This window comes from Plecotus auritus, assembly GCF_963455305.1.
Source record: "Plecotus auritus genome assembly, chromosome: 3".
In the NCBI taxonomy this organism is placed as follows: Eukaryota; Metazoa; Chordata; class Mammalia; order Chiroptera; family Vespertilionidae; genus Plecotus; species Plecotus auritus.
Window position 1 is genome coordinate 121,026,743 of NC_137772.1, and position 19,843 is coordinate 121,046,585.

Below are 19,843 nucleotides of genomic sequence, written 5' to 3' on the forward strand. Positions count from 1 at the left end.
CACCCTAATAAATTCAATAAAAAATAGTGAAAAAACAGGAAGGCCATTCTGAGTCAGAGTTTTATCTTCCTTGGGCTCAGGTAAGATATAATAACAGCTCTGGAAGATCAGTCAGTAAGACAGGCCCAGTACAATAATCTTAAAAGGTCAGAAGGTACTAGAACATCTGTACTTCCTTATACAACCGTATAAAACATTCTCATATTTTCAAAGCACATGAAGTAATAAGTTCCCAAAACTGACTACTTCCTACAACAGAAAATTATTAGTACTAAGAATGATAATCTACATGCAATTTATCAAGTCCCTAAAATGTATCCAGAACTCTCATCTTTAAAACAGCCATGCACGGAAGGCATGATTATTCCCATTTTTTCAGGTGAGGAAACTGAAGCTACCTAATTAGTAGGTGGGAAGCTTTACATTCAAGTCAGGTTTGCCCAAATCACCTATTCTGTGGTAGGCTTACATTTCTTAACATTAAAGTAATACTGACTTCTCTTCATTTTAACTATTTATCCAAGCTTCAATGTGTAATGATATTCCACCCAGGATTTGGTAAATGTTTCTCTGGCTCATTTATACTCAATCAAATGTGTACTTTATGATTTTATGGCCTTCAATAATACTCTCTCTCCATTTTCTAGAATGATAGAGTATTAACTTTAAAATATTTAAGCATACAGGGACCTGGAGAGTATTATGCTAATTGAAATAAGCCAGTCAGAGAAAGACAAGTATCACATGATCTCACTTATATGTGGAATCTAAAGAATGAAATAAACTGATGAACAAAATATAGCCAGAGACATTGAAGCATGAAACAAGACTAACGAATTTCAGAGGGAAGCAGGAGAGGGGGCGGGAGGGGCAGGAAGAGATTAACCAAAGAGTTTATATGCATATATGCATAACCCATGGTCAAACAATAGTGAGGTGAAGGCCTGGGGAGGGGGCAGAAGAAGGTGGAGGGAGTGAATAGGGAAGAAAAGGGGACATCTGTAATACTTTAAAAAATAAATATGAATTTTTAAAAAGTCTTTTAATTCCCTCATGTATTTTAGTAGTTCTTTCATGCAATGTTTCCTAGGCTTATGCATTTTTTGAGTTTTGAGAAATATATGTATCAGGTAACTGCCATCACAGTTAAGATATAAAATATTTCCATCATTCCAAAAAAGTCCCTTGTTCCTCTTTCTAGTCAGTCTTCTACTTCAACCCCAGAACCTACAACCCTTTGTCTAATTTTTACCTATAGTTTTGCCTTTTCCATGTGATATAAATGGAATCAAACCCATATATATATATATATATATATATATATATATATATATATATATATATATGGCCTTTTGTGCCTTGCTTCTTTCACTTTGCATAATGCTTTTGAGATGTTGCAATATCAGTAGTTTGTTCCTTTTTATTGAAGAGTTTTCTGTTGTATTGATGCTTCATAATTTGTTTGGCCATTTACCAGTGGCTGAACAGGAGCTGCTTTCCTACTTTTAGTGATTATGAATACAGCTGATATAAATATCCATATAAACCTTTTGGATTTAATTTCCTGAGGTGGAAATGTTGGTACGTTTATGTTTAACCTTATAAGAAATTGCCAAACCGTTTTCTAAAGTGGTTGTACCTTTTTTGCATTCTCATAAAAATAGTGCGAAGTTGCAGTTGCTCTGTATCCTTCTTAGCATATTTCACTGTGGTTTCACTTGCTTTTCCCTAATGACTAATGATGTTGAACATCTTTTCATGGACTTATTTGTCATTTCTACCTCTTTTTTTGGTGAAGAGGCTGTTCATTTTTTCCCATTTAAAAAAAAACTGAGCTATTTTTTTGTTGTTGAGTTGTGAGAGTTCTTTATAAATTTTGGATAGAAGTGCTTTATCAGATAAAACGTTTTCTCCCAGTCTGACTCTACATTTTATTAACAATGTCTTTTAAAGTGCAGACATTTTTTATTTTGGTGATGTTGAATTTTTATCAACATTTCTTTTGTAACTTATGTTTTATTATGTCCTGAGAAAATTTTTGCCCACGCAAAGTTCACAAAGATCTTACGTTTTTTTCTGGAAATTTTATAATGTATTTTACACTTATGTTTATGTTTAATTTTAAGTCTATTTTTGCTTACGGTGAAAATTATGAGACAAAGTTTATTATTTTCAAGTGGATATCCAGTTGTTCAGCACCATTTATTAGAGAGACTATCCTTTATCCACTGAGATAACCTGGAACCCTTGTTGAAAATCAATTGACCACATAAGTGTGGGTATGTTTCTGGATTCTTTATTCTGTTTCATTGGTCTTTATATTCATCCTTCCTCTAATACTACTACTGTAGCTTTATAGTAAGTTTTGAAATCAGGACATGCCAGTCCTCCAATTTTATTATTTTTCAAAATTATGTTGGTTATGCTAGTTCCTTATACTTTCCATGTACATTTTAGAATCAGCTTATTTATTTCTATAGGAAAAGCAGGATTATTATTGGAATTATGGTTTAATTAGATTAATTTGGGAACAAATAACCTTGTATAATCTTAAATCTCTGAATTCACAAACAGTATTTCTCTTCCTTTATTTGTTTTTTTATTTCTCTCAATGTTTTTTAGTTTTCAGTATATAAATCTTGCACATATTTTGTTAGCTTTATTGATAAGTATTTTTTCATTAGTATTATAAATTGTTCAATTTCCAATAGTTTATTCCAAAATATAGAAATATATTTATCTTATATCCTACAAACTTTCTAAAATAATTTATTAGTTCTAGTAGGTTTTCTGTAGGTCCTTTGGAATTTTCTGTACAGGTAATCATATTGTCAGTGAATAAAGACAGCTTTATTTCTTCCTTTCTAATCCATATGCTTTTAGTTCTTTTTGCCACTGGCACTGGCTAGGACCTCCAGGTACACATTATTTTAGATAAAAACAAAAATGAGAGAAATGGATGATCAAGAAACTCTTCTCACAGATGTGTAAATTCTTATGATGATGAGGGTGCATGTAGAAGTCCATCTAGGTTTGAACTAAGATGAACACTTACCTGGAAATCACCTAACTGCTCAGTGTGGGGGGAGGGGAGGGGAGAAAGTCACAGTCCTGCGGCTGTTTGCCTCTGTTTTGTCTTTATTTTTATTCACTAAACCCAGTTCATAGGACCTTTCAAATACAAACTCTCACCCGTGGCTGAGGAACAGGTGGGGGTAAAGATTTGTGGAATCTGGGGAGAGGCTGTGGAGGAGAACTTGACAGGGAGAGGTGACCAGGAATCCAGCACTGAGATATTCCTGACCCTCCAAACTTACACAGCCATTTTTCTCCTGAAGAGCCAGCCCCTCCCAGCAGCCTGAAGACAGCTAATACAGCCACACCCAGACTACACCCTGAGCTGTGCAAAAGAAACAGACTCTGAATAGCCTCAAAGAGCCCTCAGGGACTGGGTTGAAAAGAGGTGTTCAGTCCTGGAAAGCTATAAAGCACTATCCCTACCTAAAGCCCTGTCAGAAACAGACACTTGAGAGATTAAGATTGACAGCAGGCAGACAAGCTAAGTGGGCAGTTTGGTCCCACCTGCTTGCAGCCAAGGCTGTGGAGAGAGAACCAAACAGAGGAGTGGTGATTGCTTGGAACTTTAACACTGTGCTGACTACCTAACACGGTGGTCAGCAAACTCATTAGTCAAACAGAGCCAAATATCAACAGTACAACGATTGAATTTTCTTTTGAGAGACAAATTTTTTAAACTTAAACTTCTTCTAACGCCACTTCTTCAAAATAGACTTGCTCAGGCCATGGTATTTTGTGGAAGAGCCACACTCAAGGGGCCAAAGAGCTGCATGTGGCTCGCGAGCTGCGGTTTGCCGACCACTGACCTAACAGGAAACTGAGAAGTGGCAGACAGAAGAGTGGGATCTTAAACCAGACCCCATGGAGAAATAAAACTCAGCTGAAGTGAATGACATTTCACATTTTTTATTTTTTATCTTTTATTTAAAAAATAATAATTTTTAATTTTTTTATTTTTCATTATCTTTCTTCATTCTTTTTAATTTTTTAATATATATATTTTTTAATTTAATAAAACTTTATTGTTCAGATTATTACAATTGTTCCTCTTTTTTCCCCCCATAGCTCCCCTCCACCCGGTTCCCACCCCACACTCTGCCCTTACCCCCCTCCCCCACTGTCCTCATCCATAGGTGTACGATTTTTGTCCAATCTCTTCCCACACCCCCCACATCCCTTTCCCCACTAGAATTGTTAGTCCACTCCCTTTCTATGCCCCTGATTCTATTATATTCACCAGTTTATTCTGTTCATCAGATTTTTTATTCACTTAATTTTTAGATTCACTTGTTGATAGATATGTATTTGTTGTTCATAATTTTTATCTTTACCTTCTTCTTCTTCTTCTTCTTCTTCTTCTTCTTCTTCTTCTTCTTCTTCTTCTTCTTCTTCTTCTTCTTCTTCTTCTTTCTCCTTCTCCTTCTCCTTCTCCTTCTCCTTCTCCTTCTCCTTCTCCTTCTCCTTCTCCTTCTCCTTCTCCTTCTCCTTCTCCTTCTCCTTCTCCTTCTCCTTCTCCTTCTCCTTCTCCTTCTTCTTCTTCTTCTTCTTCTTCTTCTTCTTCAAGAATACCTTTCAGCATTTCATATAATACTGGTTTGGTGGTGATGAACTCCTTTAGCTTTTTCTTATCTGTGAAGCTCTTTATCTGCCCTTCAATTCTGAATGATAGCTTTGCTGGGTAGAGTAATCTTGGTTGTAGGTTCTTGCTATTCATCACTTTGAATATTTCTTGCCACTCCTGTCTGGCCTGTATAGTTTCTGTTGAGAAATCAGCTGACAATCGTATGGGTGCTCCCTTTTAGGTAACTAACTGTTTTTCTCTTGCTGCTGTTAATATTCTCTCTTTGTCTTTTGCTCTTGGCATTTTAATTATAATGTGTCTTGGTGTGGTTCTCTTTGGATTCCTTTTGTTTGGGGTTCTCTGCGCTTCCTGGACTTGTAAGTCTATTTCACCAGGTAGGGAAAGATTTTGGTCATTATTTCTTCAAATAGGTTTTCAGTATCTTGCTCTCTCTCTGCTTCTGGCACCCCCATAATTCAGATGTTGGTACGCTTGAGGTTGTCCCAGAGCCTTCTTACACTATCTTCAAATTTTTGGATTCTTTTTTCTTTTTGCTTTTCCAGTTAAGTGTTTTTTGCTTCTTTGTATTTCAAATATTTGACTTGTTTCTTGCAGTCCTCTAGTCTGCTGTCAGGTCTCTGTATAATATTTTTTATTTCAGTCAATGTATATTTAATTTCTAGTTCGTCCTTTATCATATCCTTGAGGGTCTTGCTAAATTTATCAGCCTTTTCTAGGAAATTCTTGAAAACCCTTATAACTGTGGTTTTGAACTCTATATCCAGTCATTTGCTTTCCTCCATTTCTTTCATTTGTGATCTGTTTCTTTGTCTCCACATTTTGGCTGCTTCCCTGAGTTGATAGAGTGGCTTTGTGTGCTAGGTGTCCTATAGGGCCCAGTGGCTCAGCCTCCCCAGTTACCTGAGGTGGACACTCTTGGTGCACCCCTTTGTGGACTGTGTGCACAGCCTTGTTGTAGTTAAGCCTTTATTGTTGTTGGTATCACTGGGAGGAATTGACCTCCAGGCCAATTGGCTGTGAGGATCAGCTGTGTCTACACTGGGAGAACTTCTGTGCTGGAGACACCCTTATGAGACAAGACTTGCAAAACTGCAAAAGCCTCTGTGCTCAGCTTGGATGGGGCAGAGTCTCAGGGAGGAGCAGACAGCATTAGCTTCCCGTCAGCCCTGCCCTATGAGGCCCCTGAGTCTCAGTGTGCTTTTCTCTTTTCCTGACAGTCCAGATTCCCCCCGAATGAGACTGGGTTCCCAGAGTCTTGCCTGGAACTTGAGTTCAGCACAGTTGGGGGCTTCTGTCTCCCTCCCGTTTGAGAAAGCCAGCCGTGCACTCAGCAGTCAGTCTTCTCCGTGCACGCGCCTCCGGACTTCTGCCTTTTGCAGCTCCTCTGAGTCTCAATGTGCTTTTCTCTTTTCTTCTACTTGTAGAATTTCCACTCAGCCAGCCTTCCTGTGGTTCTGGATGCTCAGCCCTGAGACTCCGCCCCACCCCATGAAATGGAGGCAAGCAATTATTTCAGAGAAAGAATTCAGAGCAATGGTTTTAAGGATGCTTTAAAGGATGGATGAAAAATTCAAAAACGTGTAAGAATCAAGAGGAAATGAAGAATGACATAGCTGCAATAATGAACACAATGGAAAGTTTCAATAGTAGACTAGAAGAAGCTGAGGTTTGCATCAGCAAGTTAAAAGACAAGGTAGAAAGAAACACACAAGAAGAGGAGAAACTGAAAAAAAAACACACCTTAAAAAGCAGGAGAGCCTAAGGAAGCTTTGAGACAACACGAAACTAAACAACATCTGCATAATAGGGGTGCCAGAAGGAGAGGAGGCTGAGCAAGGAATAGAAACCCTGTTTGAATAAATAATGAAAGAAAATTTCCCTGATTTTGGGAAGAAAAGTCACACTAGTCCAAGAAGCACACAAAATCCCAAACAAGATGAACCCCAAAAGACAGACACCAAGATACATTGTAATCAAATTGGCAAAAATCAACCACAAAGTAAGAATCTTAAAGGCTGCCAGAGAGAGTCAGAAAGGTACTTACAAGGGATCTCCGATTAAACTATCAACTGATTTCTCAACAGAAACACATTAGGCCAGAAGGGAATGGAATTGAATATACAAAGTGATGCGAAGCAAGGGACTGAATTCAAGAATACTCTATCCAGCAAGGCTATCATTCAAAATTGAAGGGGAAATCAGGAGCTTCACAGACAAAAAAAGGCTAAGGTAGTTTATTACCACCAAGCCACCAATGCAAAAATGCTAAAGGGACTGATGTAAAAAGAAGAAATAGAAAGGGAAGAAGGAACACAGGCATAAAGAATAAAAATGGTGACAAACAAGTACCTATCAATAATAACCTTAAATGTAAATAGATTAAATGCTCCAATCAAAAGACATAAGGTAGCTGAATGGATAATAAAACATGATCCATATATATGCTGTCAACAAGAGACCCACCTCAGAACAAAGGACTCACACAGACTATAGTGAAGGGATGGGAAATTTTTTTTTCAGGTGAATGGAAATGAAGAAAAAGCTGTGGTAGCAATACTTATATCTGACAAAATAGACCTCAAAGTTAAGGCCATAACAAGAAATAAGGAGGACCACTTCATAATACTAAAGGAAGCAATTCAACAAACAATATAACTCTGGTAAACATATATGAACCCAGTACAGGAGCACACAAATACATGCAAAACTTCTGGAAGATATCAAGGGGGAGACTGATAGCAATACAATCCCCATTGACACCATTGGATGAATCCTCTAAACAAAAAAATCAACAAAGAAACAGCAATCCTAAATGACTCACTAGATCACATGGACCTACCATATTTTTCCATGTATAAGATGCTATTTTTTTCTAAAATTGTTATACTGAAAATCGAGGGGCATCTTATACAGCCAAGTTGGGAGTCGCACAAGTGCGAAGCTTCACATACCTTGTCAATCAGGTTTCCTCCAATCACAAGCCTTATTGTTACTTATGTCAGATGATGCTATAATTGGAGGTGGAGGTGGAGAGTGCGCAGATGCAACAGGAACTGGAGCATTCAGAGCCCATAAGGATGTCAAAAAATAAAAAGATAAATACCTCATACATCCAACCTACAGCCCACATCATACTCAATGGTAAGCGATTGTCTTACTCTGCAAAATTCAAACTGAATGTAATCAGCTACGCAAAAGAGCATAAAATAGAGCTGGAGAGAGACAATTTGGACCACCTCCCACTGAGTGTATAATCAGACAGTGGAGAAAACAGGAAGAACAACTCCTTAAGATGCCAAAAAAGAAGAAGGCCTTAAGAGGAAAACCAGCAAAATGGGCAAACTTGGAGCAGAGGTTTAAGACTTGGATTATAGAGGAGCACCAAAGTGGCTTATATGTGACAACAAAGGTTATTCAATGTCAGGCAAGAATGTCTGCCATCTAAATGAACATTGTTGATTTTACAGGAAAGACAAAATGGTGCTTCAATTTCATGAGAAGAGAAGGGTTGGCCATGAGAACATGAACAAAGTTAGCACAGAAAATGCCACCAGTTTACTATATGAGGATGATCTCACATATGTAGACAGTGACTTAGAAGACAGCAGTGATACAACAGAAGTTGAAGAAATTGATATTTGTGGAACTAATATTGATGAAGAAGAGAACAGTGATGCAACAGAGGCTGAATAAAGTGATATGCTGCATAATATCATAGTACTGGTATGTAAACATTACCTGCAGTAATTACTAAACAAAACTGTGTTCTGTTTTATATTTAAAATACTAGTGGCCCAGTGTACAAAATTCGTGCATGGGGGGGGGGGGAGTTCCCTCAGCCCAGCTTGTACCCTCTCCAATCGGGGACCCCTTGGGGGATATCTGACCACAGGGATCGGGCCTAAACCGGCAGTCGGACATCCCTCTTGCAATCTGGGACCACTGGCTCCTAACTGCTCACCTGACTCCTGCTTGATTGCCCCTAACCCCTCTGGCTCCCTGCCTGATTACCCCTAACCTCTCTGCCTGCCTGCCTGATCGCCCCTAACTGCCCTCCCCTGATGGCCTGATATAACCCCCAACTGCCCTCTCCTGCCGGCCTGATCACCCCTAACTGCCTCTGCCTGCCTGATCACCCCTAACTGACTCTGCCCACCTGCCTGATCACCCCTAACCTCTCTGCCTGCCTGGCCACACCTAACTGCTTCTGCTTGCCTGATTGCCTCTAAATGCCCTCCCCTGCTGGCCTGATCTCACCCCCAATTGCCCTCCCCTGCCAGCCTGATCTCACCCCTAACTGCCTCTGCCTCGGCCCCCACCACATGGCTTTGTCCGGAAGGAAGATGGATGTCTAGAAGTTGGCTGGTTGACCCTGTCTAATTAGCATATTACCCTTTTATTAGTATAGATAGATTATATAGGATAAGACTGCTTAAATGGGGAGGGGAGAGAAAGCCTTTTTCAGCAGGAGGAGATGCTCTTGGCAGACAAAAATACATAATCCCTATATCTGGACTGATAGCCAGCCAGATGCACTATACTGCCAAATCAGTCATTAAAAAATTGAACCACTTTCTTACACCTTATACCAAACAGCTGTTGCCCTTAAAACCCCTCCTCAGCCCCCACCTTAGGTTATGCCTTCGCAGTTCACCCAGATTAGGTTCTGATTGATCAGTTTCTATGCCAGTCAGCATCTCCGGGCCTATCTCCATGCCTGATCAGAGAGGCAGAGCTGATCAACAGCCACCCCAGGCTGCTGGCGAGTGGGTTGAACTACTGATCTTAAGAAGAGAAAGAGGCACGGCTGCTGGCAAGGCCCAGAGAGAGAGAGAAGCAGGGTATGATCCACAGTCTTGAGGACCCTGCTTCTCTCTCTCTTGGGGCCTTGCCAGCAGACGTGGTAGCTGCTGATCAGCCCCGCCTCTCTCTCTCCTCAAGAGGTCAACACTTCAGTCTGCTGGACAGTCCCCGCCCACCGGATCCTGCTGCATGCACAGCCTGGCATTCGGTCAAGCCTTTGGTCATTATGGACCCTGGGTTTTAATATATTAGGATTGATTTCTTAATTTGGGGTTGGAAAAGAGGGGGGGCATCTTATACACAGAAAAATATTTTAATTGACAGCTTTAGAACTTTTCACCCCAAAGCTATAGAATATACGTTCTTCTCAAGTGCACATAGGACATTTAAAAAAACAGACCACATATTAGGACACAGGCAAAGTCTCTTCAAATTCAAGAAGATGGAAGTAATATCAAGCATCTCCTCAGATCAAAATGTCATCAAATTAGAAATGAACTACAATAAAAACAATGAAAAAAATCAAACAATTGGAGGATAAATAGCATGCTATTAAACAATGATTGGGTTACTAAGGAGATCAAAGAAGAAATAAAAAGCATCCTGGAAGCAAATGACAATGAAAACACAACAATCCAAAATCTATGGGACATAGTGAAAGCAGTCCTGAGAAGGAAGTTCATAGCATTACAGGTCTACCTCAGAAAATAAGAAAAAATGATAATAAATTATTTAACCCTACAACTTAAAGAATTAGGAAGAGAGCAACAAGAAAAACCCAGAATAAGAAGAAAGAAGGACATAATAAAGATCAGAGTGGAAATAAATGACATAGAGACCAAAAAAAAAAAAAAAAATACACCAACAATAATACAAAAGATCAATAAAACCAAGAGCTGGTTCTTGGAAAGAATAAATGAGATTGATGAACCTCTAGCCAGGCTCATGAAGAAACAAAGAGAGAGGACCCAAATAAACAAAATCAGAAATGAAAGTATTGAAGTAACAACCAACCCCACAGGCATACAAAAGATTATAAAAAAAATATTATGAACAACTCTACTCCAACAAATTGGACAACCTAGACAAAATGGGCATTTTCCTAGAAAAATAAAATCTTCCAAAACTCAACAGGAAGAATAAAAAACCTGAGGAGACCAATAACTACTGAGGAAATTGAAGCAGTAATCAAAAAACTTTCAGTAAACAAAAGCCCTGGTCAGGACAGCATCACATGGGAGTTTTATCAAAAATAAAAAGAAGAACTAAAACCTATCCTCCTCAGACTACTCCAAAAAATTCTTGAGGAAGTCACACTTCTAAGCTCTTTCTATGAAGCCAGCATTACCCTAATCCCAAAACCAGATAAGGACATGACAAAGAAAGAGAATTTTAAGCCAATATCCCTGATGAACATAAATGTTAAAATCCTAAACAAAATTCTAGCAAATCGGATCCAGTATTACATTAGAAAGATCATACACCATGACCGAGTGGGATTTATTCTGGGGATGTGAGGCTGGTACAATATCCACAAATCAACAAACATTGTACATCACATAAACAAAATGAGACAGAAAAATCACATAATCATATCAATTAATGCAGAAAAAGCATTTGATAAAATCCAACACCCTTTCTTGATAAAAAACTCTTAGCAAACTGGGAGTAAAGGGATCATACCTCAACATAATAAAGGCCTTATATGACAAACCTACAGCTAACATCATACTCAATGAGCAAAAATTAAAACCATTTCCCCTAAGAACAGGAACAACACAGGGATGCCTACTTTCACCACTCCTGTTTGACATAGTACTGGAAGTGCTAGCCATAACGATCAGACAAGAAGAAGAAATAAAAGGCATCCAAATTGGAAAAAAAGTAAAACTGTCATTATTTGCAGATGACATGATATGTACATAGAAAACTCTAAAGATGCCATAAAAAAACATGAATTTGGCAATGTAGCATCATACAAAATTAACACCCAGAAATCTATGGCTTTTTTATATACCAATAATGAACTTACAGAAAGAGAAACTAAAAAAAAAAAAAAAAAAATCCCATTTACCATTGCAACAAAAAAAATAAGATACTTAGGAATAAACTTAACTAAGGATGGAAAAGACCTATACTTGGAAAACTACAGGGTGTAGAAAAAGAGATAGAGGAAGACATAAACAAATGGAAGAATATACCATGTTCATGGATTGGTAGAATCAACATCATCAAGATGTCCATACTACCCAAAGCAATCTATAAATTCAATGCACTTCCCATTAAAATACCAACTGCATATTTCACAGACCTAGAAAGAGCTCTCCAAAAATTCATATGGAATAGAAAACGACCCTGAATAGCTGCAGAAATCCTGAGAAAGGAGAACAAAATTGGAAAGAACACAGTATCAGATATTAAGCTAAATTACAAAGCCACTGTTATCAAAATGGCCTGGTACTGGCACAAGAAGAGACATATAGACCAATGGAACAGAACAGAGATCCCAGAAATCAACCCAAATCATTATGCTCAATTAATATCTGGCAAAGGAGGCAAGAACATACATTGGAGTCAAGACAGTCATTTCAATAAATAGTGTTGGACAGATACATGGAAAAAAATGAAACTAGACCATACACAAAATTAAACTCAAAATGGATAAAGGGCTCAAACATAAGATGGGAAACCATAAAAATCGTATAAGAAGCCATAGGCAGCAAAATAGCCAACATCTTTCATAGCAATATCTCTACTGATACAGCTCCTAGGTCAATGGAAATTAAGGAGAAAATAAACAAATGGGACTTCATCAAAATAAAAAGCTTCTGCACAGCAAAAGAAACCATAAATAAAACAATAAGAAAGCCCACTGCATGGGAGAACATATTCGCCAATGTTATCTTGGATAAGGGTTTAATCTCCAAAATTTATAGGGAACCCATACAACTTAACAAAAGGAAAATAAACAATCCAATTAAAAAACAGGCAAAGGACCTAAATAGACACTTTTTGAAAGAGGACATGAGGAAGGCCAAGAGACATATGAAAACATGCTCAAAGTCACTAATCATCTGAGAGATGCAAATCAAAACCACAATGAGATACCATCTCACACCTGTCAGAAGGGCTATCATCAACAAATGAATCAATGACAAGTGCTGGCGAGGATGTGAACAAATAGGAACCCTCATGCACTGCTGGTGGGAATGCATACTGGTGCAGCTACTGTGGAAAATAGTATGGAGTTTCCTCAAAAAATTAAAAATTGAACCCCCATTTGACCCAGTAATTCCACTTCTAGGAATATATCCCAAGGAATCAGAAACACCAATCAGAAAGAATATATGCACCCCTATGTTCATAGCAGCATAATTTACAATAGCTAAGATTTGGAAAAGCCTAAGTGCTCATCAGCAGATGAGTGAATTTAAAAACTGTGGTACATCTACACAATGGAATACTATGCTGTGGTAAAAAAGAAGGAACTCTTACCATTTGCAACAGCATGGATGGACCTGGAGATCATTATGCTAAGTGAAATAAGCCAGTTGGAAAAAGATAAATATCACATGATATCACTCATTTGTGGATTATAATGAACAACAAAAACTGATGAGCAAAAATAGAGCCAGAGGCATAGATGCAATGAACAGACCATCCAAATGAAGAGGGAAGGCAGGGGAAGGTGTGGGGGTAAAAGGTCAACCAAAGAACTTATAAGCATAACCAACAGACACAGATGGTAGGGAGGTGAAGGCATGTGCTAGGAGGTGAAAGCAGCCAGGGAGAAGTCAATGGCAGGGAAAGGAGACTTAGATAATACTTTAAACAATTAAGAAATTTTTTTAAAAAGACACAATCTGGATTTGTTTCCTGAGAAACTGCCCTACAACATACTCCATCAAATGTATGGCATCTTCTTCATAGACAATCCTCATCCTTGTATGTCTTATTGAGTGGGGTCACAGATGTGCCTTTGAGATTCTAATTACAGTTACTGACAAACTAAATTTTTCTGTATTACTATAAAATCAGGAGAAATAGAAGATACTCAAATATTTCTTACTAGAGGCCGGATGCACAAAGATTTGTGCAAGAATGGGCCTTCCTTCCCCTGGCTGCTGGCATCACCTTTGCTCCAGCTCCAGCTGCCTTTTCGCTCTGGCCCAGAGCCACCTTTCTGCCTTCCCACGCTGCCCAGAGGCCCGGAGTGGCCGGAGCGGTGTGGAACGCCTGTGTCGTTGCCATGGCGACGATGCAAGTGTCCTGCCCTGGGTGGCCTCTCGGTGCCAGCATATGCAAATTAACCCACCATCTTTTTTGGGTTAATTTGCATACTTGCTCCTGATTGGCTGGTGGGCGTCGTGAAGGTATGGGCAATTTACATCTTACTCTTTTATTAGTGTAGCTTTTTGGTAGTTAAAAAAAACAATATTATTTCAAATGCTCTGCACAGAGATGCTAACTTATTAATCATTGATTGAATGAGGAGTTTGAGAGAAGAACCAAGGGTAAATTTTCTAGATGGTGATAATGATTAAAGACTTTCAACATGTTCCTTTTAGACAAATAACCCAGTAATTCTGAGAACTGATTGTTAAAGATGCTAGAACCATGACTCCTGAAAGGTGAAAAATATTTTTGAAAACCTTCCTTCAAGAGAAGACTCTTTACTAATTGTGGCCTGAGCTCAAGCCAACCCAAATGCCATGGAGTTTTACTGGCTTTGTCCCCTTCCTATTGGCCCATGAACCCTGGTTGCAGCCATTTCAGAAGCTTTTAATGTCAACAGACACCAGAAAGAAACTCCTTTGGGGATTTCTACAGCTGTCCCTATATGTGTCTGTGGCAACCTTATCACCAAGAAGAGAATCCAGGGTGTGGGGGGAAGAAGCATGAAGACACCAGGAGACCTAGGCTCCCTTTGCTACTGACCAGCTGTTTATTTGGAGCTTCTGGATCTCCTTTTTCACTGACAGAATGTAGGATCTAGACAATATCACAGTTATGATAGGAATAATCTTTTAAAAGGAATTGTATGGTGTGCAACTTCTTCCCTCCCTCCTTTTTTCCCTCCCTTCTCTCAAGTTTGTAGTATCATAATATCACAATTCTTCTGTGACCTAAGAAAGAATTTTGTCCATTGTACTTGTGGATGAGCTGAAGTGCAGAGAGGTAAATGTCATATAGCTGGTAAAAGTGGTAGCTCCCATGGCAAGTGGCAAATCCAGCTCTGCTGACTGCCAGTCCAGTACTCTTTCTACAGTCTGATAGAAAAAGGGCTACACAGAGGCAGCTTGTCAGGCATATTTCCAATGGCCAATGTGTTTTTAAAAGTTTAAAGCTGAATGCACTTTTCATTTGCACAGGCCCGTTGCTCCACATCCTGTATCATGCCCACTATATCCTCATTTCCATGACTGCCTAGCCCTGAGTTGTGATGCTGCTACAGAAACAAATTTTCATACATCATTTATTTAATCTCACTAGATTTTAGTACTTTATTAGATATATTTATTTTTTCTGTTTTATCAGTTCTTAATATTCAACTAGTTAATCTGCATCAAAATAATTACAAATAAATGCACTGACTTTTAAAAAATAAAACAATTGGCCTTGTAGTAAGAGATTATCTTTGGGGGCATAGTGTACTCTGTTATAAATGATCAGAATCTGGTAGCACACCAACCGTTCATCATTCTAAGTCTATTGATCTAATATCTTACTTCTCAAATGCCATCATTTGTACTATTTAGCCAAATAACATGGACAGAAACACATAGAAGACTTTTAGAGGAGATGTCCTTCATACATTCTCCAGAGTTACAAAGGTGTGGCTCTATCAATGCCCACACTGTTACAGGAACAGAAAAATGATCACTCATACCTCTGGATTGAGACTGAAAGCTTTTGCTGGCTTTCCCACACAAAGAAAATCAAAAATGATTTCTTTCATTGCAAAATCTAAACGTTCCTGTAGTGAAAAAGAGAAAACAAAACAAATGAAAAAGTGTTAAGATAAAAATTACACATAAAATATCTACTTTCATCATATGTACCAAGCAGGTGGCTACTAAGAGTAGAAGTCCTGCTCAGTGTCACAGATCACGGGGACTCCCCAAGGAAGAACATGCCCATTGAATCTTTGGTGAAGCTGCTTCTGTTTTTGTGTAATGCACAGGGATGCTCTCATTATAATGCAATTATGTGCAATTATATGTAATACTAATGGCCCGGTGCACAAAATTCGTGCACGGGGGGGGGGGGGGTGCCCCTCAGACTGGCCTGTACCTTCTCCAAAATGGGATCCCTCTCGCAATCCGGGACTGCTGGCTCCTAACCACTCACCTGCCTGCCTGCCTGATTGCCCCTAACCACTCTGCCTACCAGCCTGCTCCCCCTCAATTGCCCTCCCCGCTGGCCTTCTTGCCCCCAACTGCCCTCCTTGCTGGCCTGATTGCCCCCAACTGCCCCCCCCCCACCGGCCTACTCACCCTTAACTGCCTCCCCTGCCAGCCTGATCGCCCCAACTGCCCCCTGCCAGCCTGCTTGCCTCCAGCTGCCCCCCTGTCAGCCTGCTCTCCCCTAACTGCCCCCCCACCAGCCTGATCACCCCCAACTGCCCCCCCTGCTGGCCTGCTTGCCCCCAACTTCCCCTCCCTGCCAGCCTGCTTGCCCCCAACTGCCCTCCCCTCCTGGCCTGATCACCCCTAACTGCCTCTGCCTTGGCCTCACCACCATGGCTTTGTTTGGAAAGATGTCCAGAAGGTCTCCCAGTCTAATTAGCATATTACCCTTTTATTAGTATAGATATACAATTATTCCCCCAAGCACAGAATGACTAATAACCCAAAAACAACAAAGGGAAAATAAAAACTCTTGAAGTCTCTGGGCTTATATTCAGGCTCAACTCTTCCTGCTTGTTTTGCAAATACTGACACCTTCTTGAAATTCAGTTTACAATGTATTGTTTAAAAGCCACTGCAAAATTATCATTTTCTTTTATTTTCTAGCATTTCAAATTCTTTGGCTCATATTACAACAAATAATTCTACAAGTGAAATGAATAACCAACAAATAAGATATGTCAAGGTTACTTAAATGAGAAGGTTGAAGCTAGATTATAATAATTTGAGACAGTGGCTGTGAAGACATGACAGGCTCATTTTATCAAACCTATTCCAGAATAATTGAAGCCCATCCTCAGCCACATGATAATTACATGCAGAACAGTTACATTCATCTGCCTGCCAAGCAAGTAATGTCCTTTCCCTAAGTATAAATATTACAGAGGCATTTCGTTGTGCCAATCACACAGAGATATATATTAAAATAGAGGCCTGATGCATAAAATTTGTGCAAGAGTAGGTCTTCCTTTTCCCAACTGCTTGCACCAGCTTCCCTCTGGCACCTGGGACCTGGGCTGGCTTCCCTCTGGCCACCTGCAGGAACCTGGGACCCGGGCTGGTTTCCCTCCGGCCCCAGCTTTGTCTGGAAGGACGTCTGGTCTAATTAGCATGTTATCCTTTTATTATTATAGATAGCAACAATTAAACATATGTCTTTATATCAATGTCAATTGTGTTTCAACAGTATTTTCATACCTATTATTTCCCTTTATCCACTCAGCATTCTAGGTATAACGGGTAAGCATTTTCCCTCACATTTTACAGATAAAGAAACTGAGAAAAAAGATGTTCTCTGAATTGTTCAGGGGTATATAGCTGGCTCAAGGCATAGACTGAGCTGGAATAATTGTCTTTTCATATTCCTTTGTAAATCAAAAAGTTGGAGTAAAACCATTTACTCACGAAGTGAATTATAAAGCAAAAATCTTAGGTCTAAATAGTAAATTAAACACTAAAAACTATGTTTAATATTATTGGTCCCAGTTTTTAAGTAATTTAATACATGTAAAATACTTAGAACTATTCTTAGCAAAGAGTGAGTACTTGATAAATGCTAATATTCCTATTATATTCTTCTTTTTCACAGAATGAAAGTTTCAGCATTATTCTTTACTCATCAAATTTCACTAAATTATCTTCTTTTGGTTTCCTCCAAACATCAGACTCTTTTGTTTCCTCCTGATTTGCATAATCCAGAGCAGAGAATCATGGAAAAAAAAAAAAAAGCCAGAGACTATGAGTTTAAGAGACACCTTTACTAACATGCTCTAGGACCTGGGGTGAATCACTTAAACTCTGTCTCTGTTCCTTCATTTGTCACATGCTGAAAGCACTCTGCGTTCCCATGTCACAATTTGTTTTGAAGCAAAAGTCACTAGCTATGTGTGAAAACACTTGTAAACCCATTCTGAAAAGTCAATACACGTAAGATATTTTAGATACCTCATCTGTTAGTACATCCCAAGAAGGAGACTGTCTACTTAAAGATAACTAGAAGACTCACACCAGAAGCTTGTCCATTACCTGGGCAATGAACTGAATGATTTTCACAAAGATGTTCAGAGGCATATCCCTTGGTACCACACCACGGGACCCTTTGGGGAAAAGTGTTGTGATGATGGTTATAAGACGGCTGAAAGATAAAGGAAAAAAGAGAAAACAAGCAAGATTGGCTGAGCGCCAGTTCTTCAAGGGAAAATAGCAGATGTTTCACCTTATCTTAGTATCAGACAAAATTCAGAAAAAGAAAACAAACCACTTTATCCCTTTCCATTAGCATAATTGCTCTATGAAAAGTGTTCCAACTACCGGCAGTTGGAAAATTGTAGCCATTTCTTTTTTAATGTGACAAATGTATCCCTGGACATGGACCTTGGCTGTCCCGGTTGAGGCTGGAGTTTCTGTCACGGCTGCTGAGCCAATAACTAAGGACTTAGATCTTGCAGTAACTGTCAGCTTCTAATTGGGTTAGTGTAGGTAGTAATAAAACAAAACATCCTCTCACTGGCTGAGTGATGTGGCTACCACGAACTCAGTGATGTGATTACCGTTACCCCAGGCCAGCTCCTTACCTCTGAGTAGCTGTGTTGCTTTCACATTTAATTCGAATCATGTAAACCCAAAGTAATCTGTACAGAGATTCCAGTGCAACTCGAGCCATCTTGGGGTCTTTATTCTACAACAGAAACCAAGATGTAAGATTGCAGAGTAAATGGTGACATATGAAGATTATTCTTTTCTCAATGCCTGGGAATGAAGGGCCCCTACAAGGGACACTGCATAATCAGAGACTTGGGTCTTTGCCTCTTGCTGTCCATTGGATAAATAATCTATGAGGAGGGGTCCACATAGCCTAGGGTAGGACAGAGTAGTTCTGGGGGAAGGCATGTCATTCTCTCCTTTGCCAAGTGAAAACTTGATACTGCCTTTTTTTTCTCCGGTACCAGGGAGCTCATTCTCCTAGCACCAAGAGGAGAACCGATCTATTCTTTCAATTGCTGTTATGCCCTTGTCAACATTATTATTGCTTTGATTCCTCAAACCCCACCCCCATCTAATTACCCTTAAACATTTATTGAAGCTAATATACAGTAAGGCACTGTGCTAGAACCTGGGAGATAGATATAAAAGATAATCCTTTTCCTGAGGTATTCCCAAACTATAGGAGCTGGGAGACAGATAATAAAGCAATCAACAAGAACTAAGACAGTGTGAAAAGCTGGTAGGGATAGGAGTTAGAGGATGAGAAGGGGAACCTGTGGTAAACTCAAGGAACAAGGTCAGGAACAGTTCTCATGGGTGGCCTGAAACTCAAGTGAACTTTAATGCATTCCTCTACTCTGGGCCAGGTACTATGCTTGGCACTAGAAGTTTTGAATGGTATAAACAATAATGGGAGCCTGGCCAGCATGGCTCAGTGGCCAGGAGGTCACAGTTTAATTCCTGGTCTGTGTTGCAGGCTTGATCCCCATGGGGGAGGGAGGACGGTGCAGGAGGCAGCCAATTAATGATTCTCTCTCATCATTGATGTTACTATCTCTCCTCCTCCCTTCCTCTCTGAAATTAATAAAAATATATTTAAAAAAATAATGGGAAGGGAGAATACTTTAGGCAGAGGCAACAGCACATGGAAGCTAGGAGAGCTATGCCAGTGTAGGGGAACAAGTGAGGGAGCAGTGGTCAGTGAGGCTCAAGAGGAAGGCAGGAGTCACATGAGGGATGCTCCTACATGCCATATTAAGTAAGAGAACAGAGTTCTCATGATGATAACAGGAAGCCACTACAATCGAGGAGACATGTAAGTAGTCCTGTCTGCTGTGTAGGAAACAGAAACAAGGCAGGGAAACCAGCTATAGGACAGCTACCAGCTTTCAGGCAATAACATATCAGCCAGAGAGGAGGAAACTGAGCCCCATCTGTGCTCTCCTATCTAATTATATTCCTTTCTATTTAAAAACCATGGATTAGG

At 39.5% G+C, this 19,843-nt stretch overlaps 1 protein-coding gene across 11 annotated transcripts in view; it reads right to left on the reverse strand.

Annotated features, from left to right (window-relative positions):
• FRY (FRY microtubule binding protein) overlaps positions 1-19,843 on the reverse strand; it is a gene marked incomplete at its 5' end in the record, with an annotated part of 677,381 nt that overhangs the window by 281,971 nt on the left and 375,567 nt on the right. For all 11 annotated transcript variants that reach the window (XR_013960263.1, XM_080662182.1, XM_080662181.1 and 8 more), the window contains 3 exons: positions 15,354-15,440; positions 17,899-18,007; positions 18,447-18,550. Coding sequence is in view for 10 of the 11 variants with exons in the window: in XM_080662182.1 (XP_080518308.1) it covers positions 15,354-15,440; positions 17,899-18,007; positions 18,447-18,550 (300 nt within the window). The remainder of the gene's footprint in view (positions 1-15,353; positions 15,441-17,898; positions 18,008-18,446; positions 18,551-19,843) is intronic.